Source organism: Triturus cristatus, chromosome 12 (genome assembly GCF_964204655.1).
Source record: "Triturus cristatus chromosome 12, aTriCri1.1, whole genome shotgun sequence".
NCBI lineage: Eukaryota > Metazoa > Chordata > Amphibia > Caudata > Salamandridae > Triturus > Triturus cristatus.
The window spans coordinates 297,268,399-297,282,875 of record NC_140595.1 but is presented as its reverse complement, the minus strand read 5'-3'; the positions used below and the strand labels follow the sequence as shown (position 1 = coordinate 297,282,875).

Here is a 14,477-nt window from a genome sequence, read left to right as displayed (position 1 = left end):
AATCACCACCAGTTGTGTCGTCTAAGCAAATGTCCACTTAATCCTTCTACTCTCTCATTGTGCTCATGAGAAACCACTCTGTATCAATTATTTTCTACTTTAATGCAAGGCTATTCCATTTCCCTACCTCAAGACCTTGTCTTGACATCTATGGCATATCTGTTAAGTGGACTAGCTTAAGATCCATCCTTAATGGATTGTGACCACTCAAGCACAACGGGAGAATCTGAAAATTGCATATATTTTTCAATCACAAAAATGTAATCAATTGTCCCAGTATTACCTTTTCCGAAAAATGTTGAGAGTGGTGGGTTAGCAAAATTACATTTAAAAATAATTTGACACCTCACTTTAAGCATTGGCAAATAAATTAGTTCGATCACCCCCTGCCTCTGTGTTTGTCAAACCACGCACCTCCTTCGCTGCCTCCTTATTCACATGGTGTAGGAAGGTGGATATCTGACTATGGTTACCCCCAACTTTTTGCCTAGTGTCTAGCTGGTTTTTCGACTTAGTTGGCCTGAGATCCTGCCATTCAGGGTCTCAGGCTGTCTGCTCTCTCTGTAAAATGGATTCCATGTACCCTAGGTACATTCCCAATTGGTAAGGATCACCTTATTGGACCCTGTACAGTGTACCCTAGGTACCCAGGGCATAGGTGTACCCTAGGCCTACCAGGGGCTGCAGCATGTATTATGCCACCCCTGGCCTGGCCTTCCATTATGACACAACTGGCTGATCACTCAGCTGGGGCAAGGTCGTGTAAGCACCCCTTGCTTAGGTGTAGTATTCCTATACCTACCCCATATATAGACACATGTGTACCTATCAGTCACTCCTATGGCAGGCCTTGACAATCCTGGAGGCAGAGTGCTTGGTAACATGTGAGGTGGTGCTCTAGCATGAGCTGAGCCTGTCTGCAGCTTTCGGAACCATGTCCTTATAGCTGTTCTATGATATCGCCTACCATATACTCTTAAAGTACCTTATAATCTTAGACGGTTATGGTAACTATGGTTTGGCTTTATCAAAACATGTCGTGTAAGGTGTCTAACACTCGGGAATAACACCCCCATGCCATTTCTGGACATGAGAGTATTATTCCCCCCTTCTAGAGGGAAAGGCATGTTAAAATCATACTTCACTGTTAGCCTCTGACCAAAGCCTCAGCATCACAAAATGGATGCTGCTGCCACGACACAAGTCTGACCTCCTGCAGCTGGGAGTGATCCCAGCCAGGGAGGCTTGGACAATAGGTTTCCTGCTTGGGGAGGTGCTAGCACCTCTCCAGACAGCGTTTAGTGTATTGGGGCAGGGTGGGCTGAAAGGAATGAGACATGCCTGGGGCACACAAGGTGTTCCTTGCATAGTCCAGTTCAAACCGGTGCTGGGGCACTCCAGCCCCAGCTCTGGCGCGAAACTGGACAAAGGGAAGTGGGTGTAACCACCCCCTCCCAGGTCCCACCCATAAGGCGTGACCTAGCAGGTAGCCCCAGCCCCCCAGATTAGTATAAGAGTGGGAGTTGGGCCTCAAGACTTTAGATTATCCTGAACCTGCAAAACTGAACAGAAACTCTGGACCTTCGACATTCGACGAAAGAAGAAGACTGAAGAATCTCCCTTGTAGCCAAGGAGTGGCTACCCTGTGCAAACAGGCACCATCAAGTGACTACCCTTTGCTTTGCGGGACGTTCAACGAGGAACCGACTGCAGAGCCCGACCAGAGCCTTGATTGCCAGACTTCTCTGACCCTCATCCACATCTGCAGCAGAGCTGAGATCCGTGGAGGCGACGAGCGACGTGGGACCGGCGACCTGGGAAAAGTGGCTAGTAACTTACAGCGCAGCTTCTTCGGCACCCTCGAAGTTGTGCACCGGGGATTGAGAAGCCCCACCCCCAAGCACCATCTGCACCGAAGATCAGCCCCCCACACTCCACGAGTCCTGCGTGGGGCCCTTCAGCATTTTCCTGCTTGCCGCGTTGTCCGGTTGCTTGCCCGCTGGCTGGTGGCCTTTGTGACGACGCTCCCTGAAATCTTCTGCGCTGGTTTGGCTCCTCCAGACTGGCTCCTGCTTCTCTGCAAAGAAGAAGCACCCCAGACCCTCCTGGTCTGCACCTGAAGCAAGTCCTTTGTTCTTCGTGGGTTCCGCTTGCCAAGGCTTGGTGAGTCCTAGTCCAACTTCGACGCCGCCGACAGCAAGAGCCTTCGTGGGACAGCTCGCCTCCTGGTCCTGGTCGCCCTCGACGCTTCCTGGTCCTCCTGGCTGCAGCGACAAGCTTCACCTTCACCTGCAACTCTTCACGACATCGCCTGGTTCCTTCCTGGTTCCACGTGATCACTGGCTAGTGATCTTGACTCTGTCCCCTCTGCTTGCAGGTATCTTCTCTTCTTGATCCCAGGCTTGGGATCCACCGGACACTCTTCACTGACTGCCTGTCAGCATCTTTTCTTCAGGCGTCCATAGGAGTCGACGACGAAACCCGACGCAACTTCACCCCTATGCACCCGCAGCCTGTGGGCTAGGTAACTTGGGTACTCCGGTGCTCATCAGGATAGTGACTATCCTAGTGTCTAAGTTTCAAGTCTCAACTTCCTAGCTACTCCGGAAGTGTCCTAAAACTGTCTATTTCTAAACTGTACTATTGCTAGTGACTTTTACGCATTACGCGTGAGTGTTTCCCCACTGCACACGAATCCCGTGGGCCTCCCACTGCCTATCCTGTGGTAGTCTAGTGTAGCCCCAGCGATTCCCTAGGCCTAGGCCTACTCTATTTCCGTGACAGTGGTCCTTATACCACTTACTTAGTATATGGTTTGCGTGGCCCCTAGGGCCTAACTGTATTACTTACCTGTGTGACTTACTGTATGCATTTATAAGACTGTGTTGTACTTACCTCTAATCTCATAAAGAGTGCTGAGGGTTTTCTTAGAATAAATACACTTTATTTTATATATATATCTGTTGTGGTGTCCTTTCATTTGGTATTCAAGGGATTATATATGGTATCACAGCTGGCTTCACATGCCATTCAGAGTTTAGCCTAAGACTGCTCTTGTCCATGCTACCACTAGGATAGCTGGTCTATAAGGTTGACTTTACAACCAATCACCATAAGGGTATTTGGACTGATATAAGGTGTACACTAGAACTAGTGACATCATACATCAGGCCAACTTCTCACATTGGTGAGCAGCGGTTGGGATCTGAGCTTGCTGTTGTAATACCATTATAATCTTGAGATACTAAATTGGAAGATCACACAGATATTGTCTAGGTACATATAACATAGTTTAGTATACTTAAGTCCTACTGGACTTAGTGGTTGTAGGTTGAAGGGAGTAACACACCCTGACTACAACTACTAGAGAGGTTTAGTAGAAACAACTAGTGTAGGTAGGTGCACACACCACACCCTCACTAGAATCATGCCCCTGAATGGAGATCACACTGATGCTCCCTCAGGAGAGGAGAATCCTAGACAGGTTCCCTCTAGGTATGATACATTCACATTCCAGGAGATGAGACACTTGTGTACCTCCAGAGGAATAAAACAGGGTGCAAACCCTACCCTTAGACAGCTAGTGGAGCTTCTGGAGGCCTATGATGCTGAAAGAGCTGCCAGGGATGGTGCCATAGCTGTAGATAGGGGTCTACCCACCACAGAGGAGTCAGATGGGCCTTCAGATGGGGAGGTAGACAGCCAGGGCCAAGTAAGGAGACTTAGCCAGGCTAACTTAAGTTTACATGGGAGTTTGCATGGGGTCCCCCCATACAGACCCACAAGTAGACATTCACAGAGAAACAGGAGGGACAGATCCCCTTCAGTGGAATCCATCCACTCCCATGTTTCTAGCATCTCTAGTGCTTCCTCTCACAGGGGAATGAGTTCACCTGAGAGAAAGGAGCATAAAGCCAGAATGAGGGAAGCTAATCTGAGGATTCAGAGGGAAGAAATTGCCCTTGCCAAAGAGAAGCTTGCTCTGGCTAGAGAGCAAAAATTGTGTGGGTCAGAACCCACTGGTGGCAGCAACATTCCTAGAGATAGGGATAGGTCTTATGACCATAGAAACCTAAGCAAGATAGTCCCCCCATATCAGAATGGGGATGACATCCACAAATGGATGACTGCTTTGGAGAGGGCCTGCAAAGTACAGCAGGTACCCCAAAGTCAGTGGGCAGCTATCTTGTGGCTCTCCTTTTCTGATAAAGGTAGAGACAAGCTCCTCACAGTCAGTGATGAGGATGCAAACAATTACAAAGTCCTGAAGAGTGCTCTGATAGATGGGTTTGGCTTAACCACTGAGCAATATAGGTTGTTGTTCAGAGACACCCAGAAGAAACAGACACAGGACTGGTCTGATTTTGTGGATTGTGCCACTAAGGCTTTGGAAGGTTGGTTAACTGGCAGCAAGGTGCAGGACTATACAGGATTGTACAACTTGATTATGAGGGAGCAGATCCTTAGTAATTGTCAAAACCAGCTTCTCCATCAACACCTGGTAGACTCAGATTTGACCTCTCCCCAAGAATTGGGAAAGAGGGCAGATAAATGGGTCAGGACCAGGATTAGGCCTAAAAATCAGGGTGGTGACCAAAAGAAGGATACCACCAAGCCTCAAGAGAAGGGTGGGGATAAAGCAAAAGAGAAATCTTCCTCAGGGCCCCAAAACTCCACACAGGGTGGTGGGTCCCAAGCTCCCTCTTCTACCACAGTTAAAAAGCCTTACTGCCATGTGTGTAAAACACCTGGGCATTGGAAGACTGATAGCAGTTGTCCACAGGCTAAAACCAAAACTGTTCCTCCAACTACTCCTGTCACACCACCTATTACTGTCAGCAGTAATCCCCCAGGTGGTGGGAGTGCCCCCAAAAATTTGGTTGGGTTTTCTTGGGGAACACAGGGGGATCCTGGCTTAGCCAATTCCCCTACAGCAGCTACTCTTGTCTGTGATGGTGGCATGGGGTTTGCCAACTTCACTGCCTGTCCCAACACTTTGGGTAGGTACAGACAGGAGCCCTACATCAATGGGAGAAAAGCTGAGGCCTACAGAGACACTGGAGCTAGCATCACTATGGTAGCCCATAGGCTAGTTCCCTCTGAGCAGCTTTTGCCTGGTTTCTCATACCAGGTAACTAACATTGATGGCAAACAAAATAGTCATCCCATGGCAGAAGTATGTCTCAGCTGGGGAGGGGTCACTGGCCCTAAAAGGGTGGCAGTGTCTCCAACCTTGCCTGTGGACTGCTTGCTGGGGAATGACTTAGAACTCTCAGCTTGGGCTGGAGTTGAACAAGACACCCATTCCAAAATGGTAGGCCTTTCCAAAAAGGGTAGTGGGGTTGTGCCAGTCACAACCCCTGTCCAAGTAGCTTTCCTCCCTGAAAAGGTTGGAAGGGCAGTGGTAGCCACAGCCCAGGCACAGACAGACTTCCCTGTAGGGACTGGCAGAGCTGTGACAGTCACAGCTCACACCCAAACTGAGTGCCTTCCTGAAAAGGTTGGCAAGGCTGTAATGGTCTCAGCCCACACTCAGACTGATATAGGTGTAGTGAAGCCTGAAACAATGGATCACTCCACACAGACAGAGAGTAGTGGGGAGGAAGAAAAGTCTCCCTCCCCCCAGACATTAGGAAAAGGTCAGCCTCCTCAGGGATCTGACCCCACCCCTTGTGAAGGAACTGCCCCAGAGGTAGCCAGGCCTGGCCTGGCAGAGCCTCTGATGTCAGTGGCCCCTTCCAAGGTGGGACCCAGTCTGGTGCAGGTAGCCTGCCTCTCTCTACCCTGCCTCAGTCAGCCCAGGGCTGCAGAGGTCAGGGAGGCCAGTGGACCCCAAGAGGGCCCCTGTCCACAAGAACCCCCCCTTCAAAAGAATGAGGATTGCCTGGTTAGTTGCCCTAGCCAGGTGATGGGTAAAAACATTCCTGAGGGATCCCCTTCACAGGTAGTTAGGGACCTCCCCCAGAGGGATTCTGTTGGGCACAGGCAAACCTGGGACCTTAGGGCCCCAAACCTGACCTGTCCCTCCAGTAAGCCCACAAAAGGGACCCAGCCTCCAGCTTTAGGTAGCCAGAGGCTGACCCTGAGAGCACAGTGCAACTCAGTTAGAGAAAGAAAGGCATCCATGGTGGAGGATGATTGGAGGAAGCTGAGGCCTCACTTTGAGGATACTCACTTCAGTACTCCATCTCAACACCAGCCTTTTTCTTTGCAAAGACACACCAAAGGTAGAGATTCCCTATGGTGGAGACCCTATGATATCTTTAGGATGAGGGATTGCTTAGTGGACCATGAGACAGGGGGTAACCATGCCAGTGCTGGTTCTTCCTTATATGGCCACTCAGGCAATAGAGGCTTACCTTGTAAAGGCCAGCCTTATCTCCTTTCGTTTGGGGGGGGGTTGTGTAGGAAGGTGGATATCTGACTATGGTTACCCCCAACTTTTTGCCTAGTGTCTAGCTGGTTTTTCGACTTAGTTGGCCTGAGATCCTGCCATTCAGGGTCTCAGGCTGTCTGCTCTCTCTGTAAAATGGATTCCATGTACCCTAGGTACATTCCCAATTGGTAAGGATCACCTTATTGGACCCTGTACAGTGTACCCTAGGTACCCAGGGCATAGGTGTACCCTAGGCCTACCAGGGGCTGCAGCATGTATTATGCCACCCCTGGCCTGGCCTTCCATTATGACACAACTGGCTGATCACTCAGCTGGGGCAAGGTCGTGTAAGCACCCCTTGCTTAGGTGTAGTATTCCTATACCTACCCCATATATAGACACATGTGTACCTATCAGTCACTCCTATGGCAGGCCTTGACAATCCTGGAGGCAGAGTGCTTGGTAACATGTGAGGTGGTGCTCTAGCATGAGCTGAGCCTGTCTGCAGCTTTCGGAACCATGTCCTTATAGCTGTTCTATGATATCGCCTACCATATACTCTTAAAGTACCTTATAATCTTAGACGGTTATGGTAACTATGGTTTGGCTTTATCAAAACATGTCGTGTAAGGTGTCTAACACTCGGGAATAACACCCCCATGCCATTTCTGGACATGAGAGTATTATTCCCCCCTTCTAGAGGGAAAGGCATGTTAAAATCATACTTCACTGTTAGCCTCTGACCAAAGCCTCAGCATCACAAAATGGATGCTGCTGCCACGACACAAGTCTGACCTCCTGCAGCTGGGAGTGATCCCAGCCAGGGAGGCTTGGACAATAGGTTTCCTGCTTGGGGAGGTGCTAGCACCTCTCCAGACAGCCTTTAGTGTATTGGGGCAGGGTGGGCTGAAAGGAATGAGACATGTCTGGGGCACACAAGGTGTTCCTTGCATAGTCCAGTTCAAACCGGTGCTGGGGCACTCCAGCCCCAGCTCTGGCGCGAAACTGGACAAAGGGAAGTGGGTGTAACCACCCCCTCCCAGGTCCCACCCATAAGGCGTGACCTAGCAGGTAGCCCCAGCCCCCCAGATTAGTATAAGAGTGGGAGTTGGGCCTCAAGACTTTAGATTATCCTGAACCTGCAAAACTGAACAGAAACTCTGGACCTTCGACATTCGACGAAAGAAGAAGACTGAAGAATCTCCCTTGTAGCCAAGGAGTGGCTACCCTGTGCAAACAGGCACCATCAAGTGACTACCCTTTGCTTTGCGGGACGTTCAACGAGGAACCGACTGCAGAGCCCGACCAGAGCCTTGATTGCCAGACTTCTCTGACCCTCATCCACATCTGCAGCAGAGCTGAGATCCGTGGAGGCGACGAGCGACGTGGGACCGGCGACCTGGGAAAAGTGGCTAGTAACTTACAGCGCAGCTTCTGAGGCACCCTCGAAGTTGTGCACCGGGGATTGAGAAGCCCCACCCCCAAGCACCATCTGCACCGAAGATCAGCCCCCCACACTCCACGAGTCCTGCGTGGGGCCCTTCAGCATTTTCCTGCTTGCCGCGTTGTCCGGTTGCTTGCCCGCTGGCTGGTGGCCTTTGTGACGACGCTCCCTGAAATCTTCTGCGCTGGTTTGGCTCCTCCAGACTGGCTCCTGCTTCTCTGCAAAGAAGAAGCACCCCAGACCCTCCTGGTCTGCACCTGAAGCAAGTCCTTTGTTCTTCGTGGGTTCCGCTTGCCAAGGCTTGGTGAGTCCTAGTCCAACTTCGACGCCGCCGACAGCAAGAGCCTTCGTGGGACAGCTCGCCTCCTGGTCCTGGTCGCCCTCGACGCTTCCTGGTCCTCCTGGCTGCAGCGACAAGCTTCACCTTCACCTGCAACTCTTCACGACATCGCCTGGTTCCTTCCTGGTTCCACGTGATCACTGGCTAGTGATCTTGACTCTGTCCCCTCTGCTTGCAGGTATCTTCTCTTCTTGATCCCAGGCTTGGGATCCACCGGACACTCTTCACTGACTGCCTGTCAGCATCTTTTCTTCAGGCGTCCATAGGAGTCGACGACGAAACCCGACGCAACTTCACCCCTATGCACCCGCAGCCTGTGGGCTAGGTAACTTGGGTACTCCGGTGCTCATCAGGATAGTGACTATCCTAGTGTCTAAGTTTCAAGTCTCAACTTCCTAGCTACTCCGGAAGTGTCCTAAAACTGTCTATTTCTAAACTGTACTATTGCTAGTGACTTTTACGCATTACGCGTGAGTGTTTCCCCACTGCACACGAATCCCGTGGGCCTCCCACTGCCTATCCTGTGGTAGTCTAGTGTAGCCCCAGCGATTCCCTAGGCCTAGGCCTACTCTATTTCCGTGACAGTGGTCCTTATACCACTTACTTAGTATATGGTTTGCGTGGCCCCTAGGGCCTAACTGTATTACTTACCTGTGTGACTTACTGTATGCATTTATAAGACTGTGTTGTACTTACCTCTAATCTCATAAAGAGTGCTGAGGGTTTTCTTAGAATAAATACACTTTATTTTATATATATATCTGTTGTGGTGTCCTTTCATTTGGTATTCAAGGGATTATATATGGTATCACAGCTGGCTTCACATGCCATTCAGAGTTTAGCCTAAGACTGCTCTTGTCCATGCTACCACTAGGATAGCTGGTCTATAAGGTTGACTTTACAACCAATCACCATAAGGGTATTTGGACTGATATAAGGTGTACACTAGAACTAGTGACATCATACATCAGGCCAACTTCTCACACATGCACATTTGAGTAATCTAGCCAGGGTGTATATCTTTCCCTAAAGTTTGCACGAGCAGATTCAAATGTCTTTCCAAAGCCAAGATTACATTAACTCACCAGCTCCACGGTGCCGTCCCGGATTGCTGCCGATGTGGGGGCCCAGCCTCCGCTGACATGCGGCTCCGTTCTGGCTGCCCTGCGGGACTTCCAACTACAGATGTGCGCTGGCCTGCAGGCGCTGAGTGAGCGGTTTGACCCCATACTGTCGGCCGCGGGTCATGAGCGCACGGTGTGTCATCTACAGGGCGTGGGTCTCCCGGTGCTATTGTCCGCTTGCGGGGACGCAACGGCGGTGTGTGACTGTGCTACACTGGTGCCTTCACCTGGCGCTCCCGGCGCCCAGGGTACACCGCTCTACACCTCAACTGCGGATACTTTGTCCCCCTGGTCATGGCTGCCTGCTTCATTGTTGCCTGCTTCACCGCGTCCGCTGGACTATCCTGTTGAGCGATACCTAACGGCTTCGAGGAACCGTCCGCGGTGGCCCACTGCTTACTTTTTGTGGAACTCCTGTACCTTACTTGCCAGGTTTGGATTTTCTGTGGTGCAAAGAGGGACCTTACTTGATGGGCGGCGGCCATTTCGTGATCCTACTTCACTATCCTTTCACAGGCGGCCATCTTGTCTTTGTCTGCTCGTGACATGGGGCCTTCATGCAGGGGCTGGTTTAATCCCAAGCCCGCGATCGGGCCAGGGCTAGACTGACTTCTATTGCCATGGTTTATGGACGGGCTGGCCTGGGACTGGAACTGTATGTATGTTTTGCGCGCACTCGTCGCGACTTGTATCCCTTCGCCTACACTGTGGTGCCATGGTATCTTCGCATGCCGTTTTTTGGTGTAGTGGGCTCTCAGTGTGAATGGCTGATGGTTTGGGGCGCTCTGGTGTCCCGTGGGCTCCTCCCCACCTTCTTTTCTGTTTTCTTACTTTCTTTACTCTATTCCTACTTTCTCTCTTCTCTATATTTCGGGTTCATTGGGCGACAGGCACTATGCTGGGGGGGGGGTAGGCCGTAGCCTCCGCATTGGTGTAGGGTGGGGGGGTAATACTCTGTTCTTAATTAGTTCTATGGGCCTTTTTTCTTTTATGTCTCTGCGCTCTACTTTCTTCGATTCGGGGTCCGGGTGTGGGGTGGATCGAGTGGGGGCGGCTCCGGAGGGGTGCGTACTTGCTCTTGTGACTATCCTGTTATATTTCTGCACCGCCTCACTGTTTGAGTTTTTACTTCAATTGTTGTTCTTACTGATGTTGCTGCTCTCCCGTGTGGTGAGGCTATCTTGCGGACTCGAATCTCCTTTGTTCCTATCCTTCATTGACTTTTTTCTTTGATAAAATTATCAAAAAAACTTAAAATTAACCTTCACTTCTCCTTCCCCGGGTGTCAAAGATAGCTCCAGTATGTGACCCATAACTCGTTGTTAATCCTGACTGTTGATGCACGGGGGATGTAATGTGGGTATCAGTGCTTCATTGTATCGTGGCCGGCCTGACGGTTGTAGGCCCGTATTTGTTCTTTTAAGATGCACGAATAAAGGTTTTTTAAAAAAAAAAAAAAAAAAAAAAAAAGATTACATTAACTCTTGTGTAGTTAAATATGTTAGATTAAACAATTCAGAGCACTACAAAGGTACAGTAATTTTGATCTGACGATGTTGGAGATCAAATTTTATTCTTTTTCAAACATCTGTATCTAACACTTTTTACATGAATCACTGAACCAAAGTCTGTTGACATAGATGAAAAAGCCAGTCTGTTGACACGCAGGTCAGTAGATAATATGCACAGCTGACACGTTTCGTCGTTTTGACTACTTTTTCAAGGCTGTCAACAATCAATTCGAATAAAAGGCATTACATACTAATAAATCATATTGTTTCAATGTATCCTTGTGTATTACAAAAAATTATATGTCACATGTAGCCTAACACCACTCTGAAAAATTAGGTGAAGGACACCACAGAGGCCATTTAAGTTACCGTACCCCATTGAGGATACTGCTGGTGAAAATATATTAATAAAAGGAAATCTTGATCGGTGAACATAAGTGAGAAGAGGGAAAAAGAAGACACCACAAGATAACTTTGTGTTGTGTAAACGTGCACAAAACACACTTTTTTTTTATTTGAGACATAGAATGAATCATTCTATGTCTCAAATGAAAGAAATTTGTTTTGTAGCATACTCCTGTTCAGACACCATACCCTCTCTGTCTTCTCTGTTTCAATGTGTTTGTCTCAAGCAGTGCTTGTGTAGACCCTCTCTTTTCGAAACCCAGATATCTTCTTCAATATCCTGCTTCCCTTTTCCTTTATTTTGGCAAAAGGCTAAACATAGAAATCTGGCCTGTGTGCAGCAAACAACTGGTGAATATATTGTTCTTTCTTTTTAGGTGAAGTCGACAGGTGAAGCATTGGTGGAGGGTCTAATGGGAGCTGCAGTCACGGTGAGTCACAGCCGAACACTTCTCTATTTCTTATAGACGGAGCTCTGTCTCCATTCATCAAATGAAATCATTCTTAGGATCTATAATTAGTAGCTGTAAAGATTCTGATTTATGTTTGAGCGGCTATCCTGCAAGGATTTTAGAGCAGTTTGTGCCAAGGTCTTATTTAATATGGGAGAGAAGATGTTATTGTTCGATAAAACTGTTGTTGCTTCAGCTGATGTGTTTTGCAGTTCAGTTTTTACCTTCCAACAAGCCCCCTTCACTAGGCTTTTTGTGGGCTTCTGCTTTGCAACACCATTATGTAGGTCAGACACACAGTCACTACCACTCCACCCCCACTATTCTTGTTGCTAAACCTAATTCCCAGTTCACACCAGGGATACATACTTTATCTGGCAAAGCCAGAATTATGTCTCTTTCAACAAATCACACAATCTGCTTCTTAATTCAATCCAACCCGGTCCAACGTCATATTCCTTCTGGAGGCCTGGAGCTTGACGTCTCCCTAGATCTCAAGCACCTCATTGGTACAGACCTTCAGCTTGATTTATTCAGTGATTCCCAACGTGGCCTTCAGCTTCAGGCTGGAAGCTGGGGCTGCCTTGTAACCCAAGCACACCCCGCAACCTCCCCGTTCATTCCCCCTGACCACCAACTCTTCTCCTCTTCTAGCTTGGGGTGTGAAGGAACTGCCTCATTACTAATATGGCTTCATGCTTTTTTGGCAGCTGAAGAACATGACTGGACTGAACCAGCGCCGATGAAGGGAGTGAGAAGAGTGTTGACATAGGGCCTCTTTCTGCACAGGACTCCAGCTCATACTCCGTGAAGCACAGTTCTCCTCACCGTCACCCACCTGCTGATCTGCTTCATAGCCTAAACCGCCCTTGGAAATATACATGGGACAAAACCTGCAAAGCTTTTACGCTCTTATCCAGCTTCCACTCAGATTTCCTACCACCCTTGACCCACCCAGTAAATGTCATTCACCCAAGACAGACCTTTTTTATGCTGTTTGTGTTGCTCAGTTCTTCTTACCTTCAGTGCAGGTGGCAAAGTATGTGAACCCAGATTCCGAACATTTAGAACCCCATGGGGTCACAGGCTGTACCACTGACGTGTGCACATGTTGTGCTTTGGAAACACAGTCGTGTAATATATATTAAAAATGGCCACATTGAAATGCGTTTGTTCCATGGTCAGTGATTACTACTTGTGGTGATGCTTGTTGAGCTCTTCTCTCAGCTGTGCTGCTTTCCTTGGCTGCTTCATTCACTATTGGTAAACAGCAGTTTCAGGTCACACACTGGTCAAACAAGCTTTCGACATTCGTTGATGCAGAACAGCTCTATAATAGTTTTTCTGTCTTTTTTATCTGTTATCCAGTGATTTGTTGGTCAGAAAAAACTATTGGTCTAAAGGATTACGTGCAACTTTCCCAAAGCACTGAGACCCTCAGATATGTTGTCAGCGTGTGTGATTAGCGTGATTCCATTCAAGAAGAGTAGATGTGGTTCTTCCAAATAGTTGACACTCGTTTTGCTTTCTTTAACTATTAAGAAAAGGGTGATTTCTAGCAGGTAAACCTGCACTGAAAGTGAACACTGGAGTAAGGAGATTAAAACAAGTGATACGAGTAATTAAAAAACAAAGAAAAATTATCTTTAACAGAACTGCGTGGTTCTAGTGATTATTAACCTCGGTCTTGTAGGAGAAATTGTTAGATTTTCTGCACTTTTGAACTCTCTAGAAATGAGATGAACATAGGACACACCCCAAGCATCAATTGTTTCTTTTTTTAGCATCCACTGAAAAACAAAAATAGAGGAAGCAGTGATCGAAAGTAGGGTCCCATGCATGTGTTTCAGAGTGGCGTGGAACTAGGTACTATTTCAGATAGACCCTTGCGGGAAGAAGACCGCCCTGTACTCATCGCTTCCATACCTCACTGCATACATTTCATACTAGTTACATCAGGCAGTGCATAAAGCATAATCGGGAACATATAGTGCATTCCAGCCAATTGGAAGACTCCAAATAAAATGGAAGTGCCATTCAACTTTAATTTACAAAATAGCGTCAATCAATTTTAAAGCTTTTAGAGAAAGAATATTTGCATGGGTAATGAATATAATACTGTAAAGCAACCATCTATCACTAAAAGGCTCCTCATACAGCAACTAAAGCATACATTAATTACAAATGGATAAAACCGCATAGGATTTGGCCTTATGACTTGGTAGAGTATAAGAAATGGTAAAGAGCCTTATGGGGCAGCAGAAGAGTCAGATAATGGTACTTGTGATAGAAAACAGAAATAGGGTGTACCGTGCCTTATATCCCGAAGGGCTCGGATAGCTATGAAAATATCACTCTGAACGGAATGCCCCTTGGCTTTTGTCCTCATGAATTAAACACTTAGTTTTAATTTTCTGTTCCAGGATTCAAACTTCCAAAAGAGAGCAACACAAGACGCTTGCTATTGTTTTTCATATAAATTATAAAAAGAAAAATGGTACAATATCAGCAATTCATTCTTCTTGCCATACAAAACTCTATATATGCCCCCAAAGGATGGAGCATTATACCACCATCATAATTTCCATCTAAAAACATAAACGCATAATATCCATCCAGACTTAAAAACAAACATCTGGCGGCAAGGGTCCGGTTTAGCAGGACAGGTGAACTGTCTTATCCTTTCTCACTTGCACGAAGGGTGCGCCAAGGTTGCTTTTGGCCCTATTGCTTTTTGTGGTTTACATTAATAACCTGTGTCCCACTTTGGTGACAGTCTCCATTAATATTCCTCTGATTTACCATACATTAGTCCCGACACGGCT

The 14,477-nt window shown here is 47.8% G+C and overlaps 1 protein-coding gene across 1 annotated transcript in view; it reads left to right on the top strand.

Annotated features, from left to right (window-relative positions):
• Window positions 1-12,817, top strand: part of COQ9 (coenzyme Q9) — a 75,300-nt gene extending 62,483 nt beyond the window's left edge. The window contains exons 8-9 of the mRNA XM_085639161.1: window positions 11,578-11,631; window positions 12,363-12,817. Coding sequence (XP_085495287.1) covers window positions 11,578-11,631; window positions 12,363-12,398 — 90 coding nt within the window. The 3' untranslated portion in view covers window positions 12,399-12,817. The remainder of the gene's footprint in view (window positions 1-11,577; window positions 11,632-12,362) is intronic.
• Window positions 12,818-14,477: the final 1,660 nt, after the last annotated feature.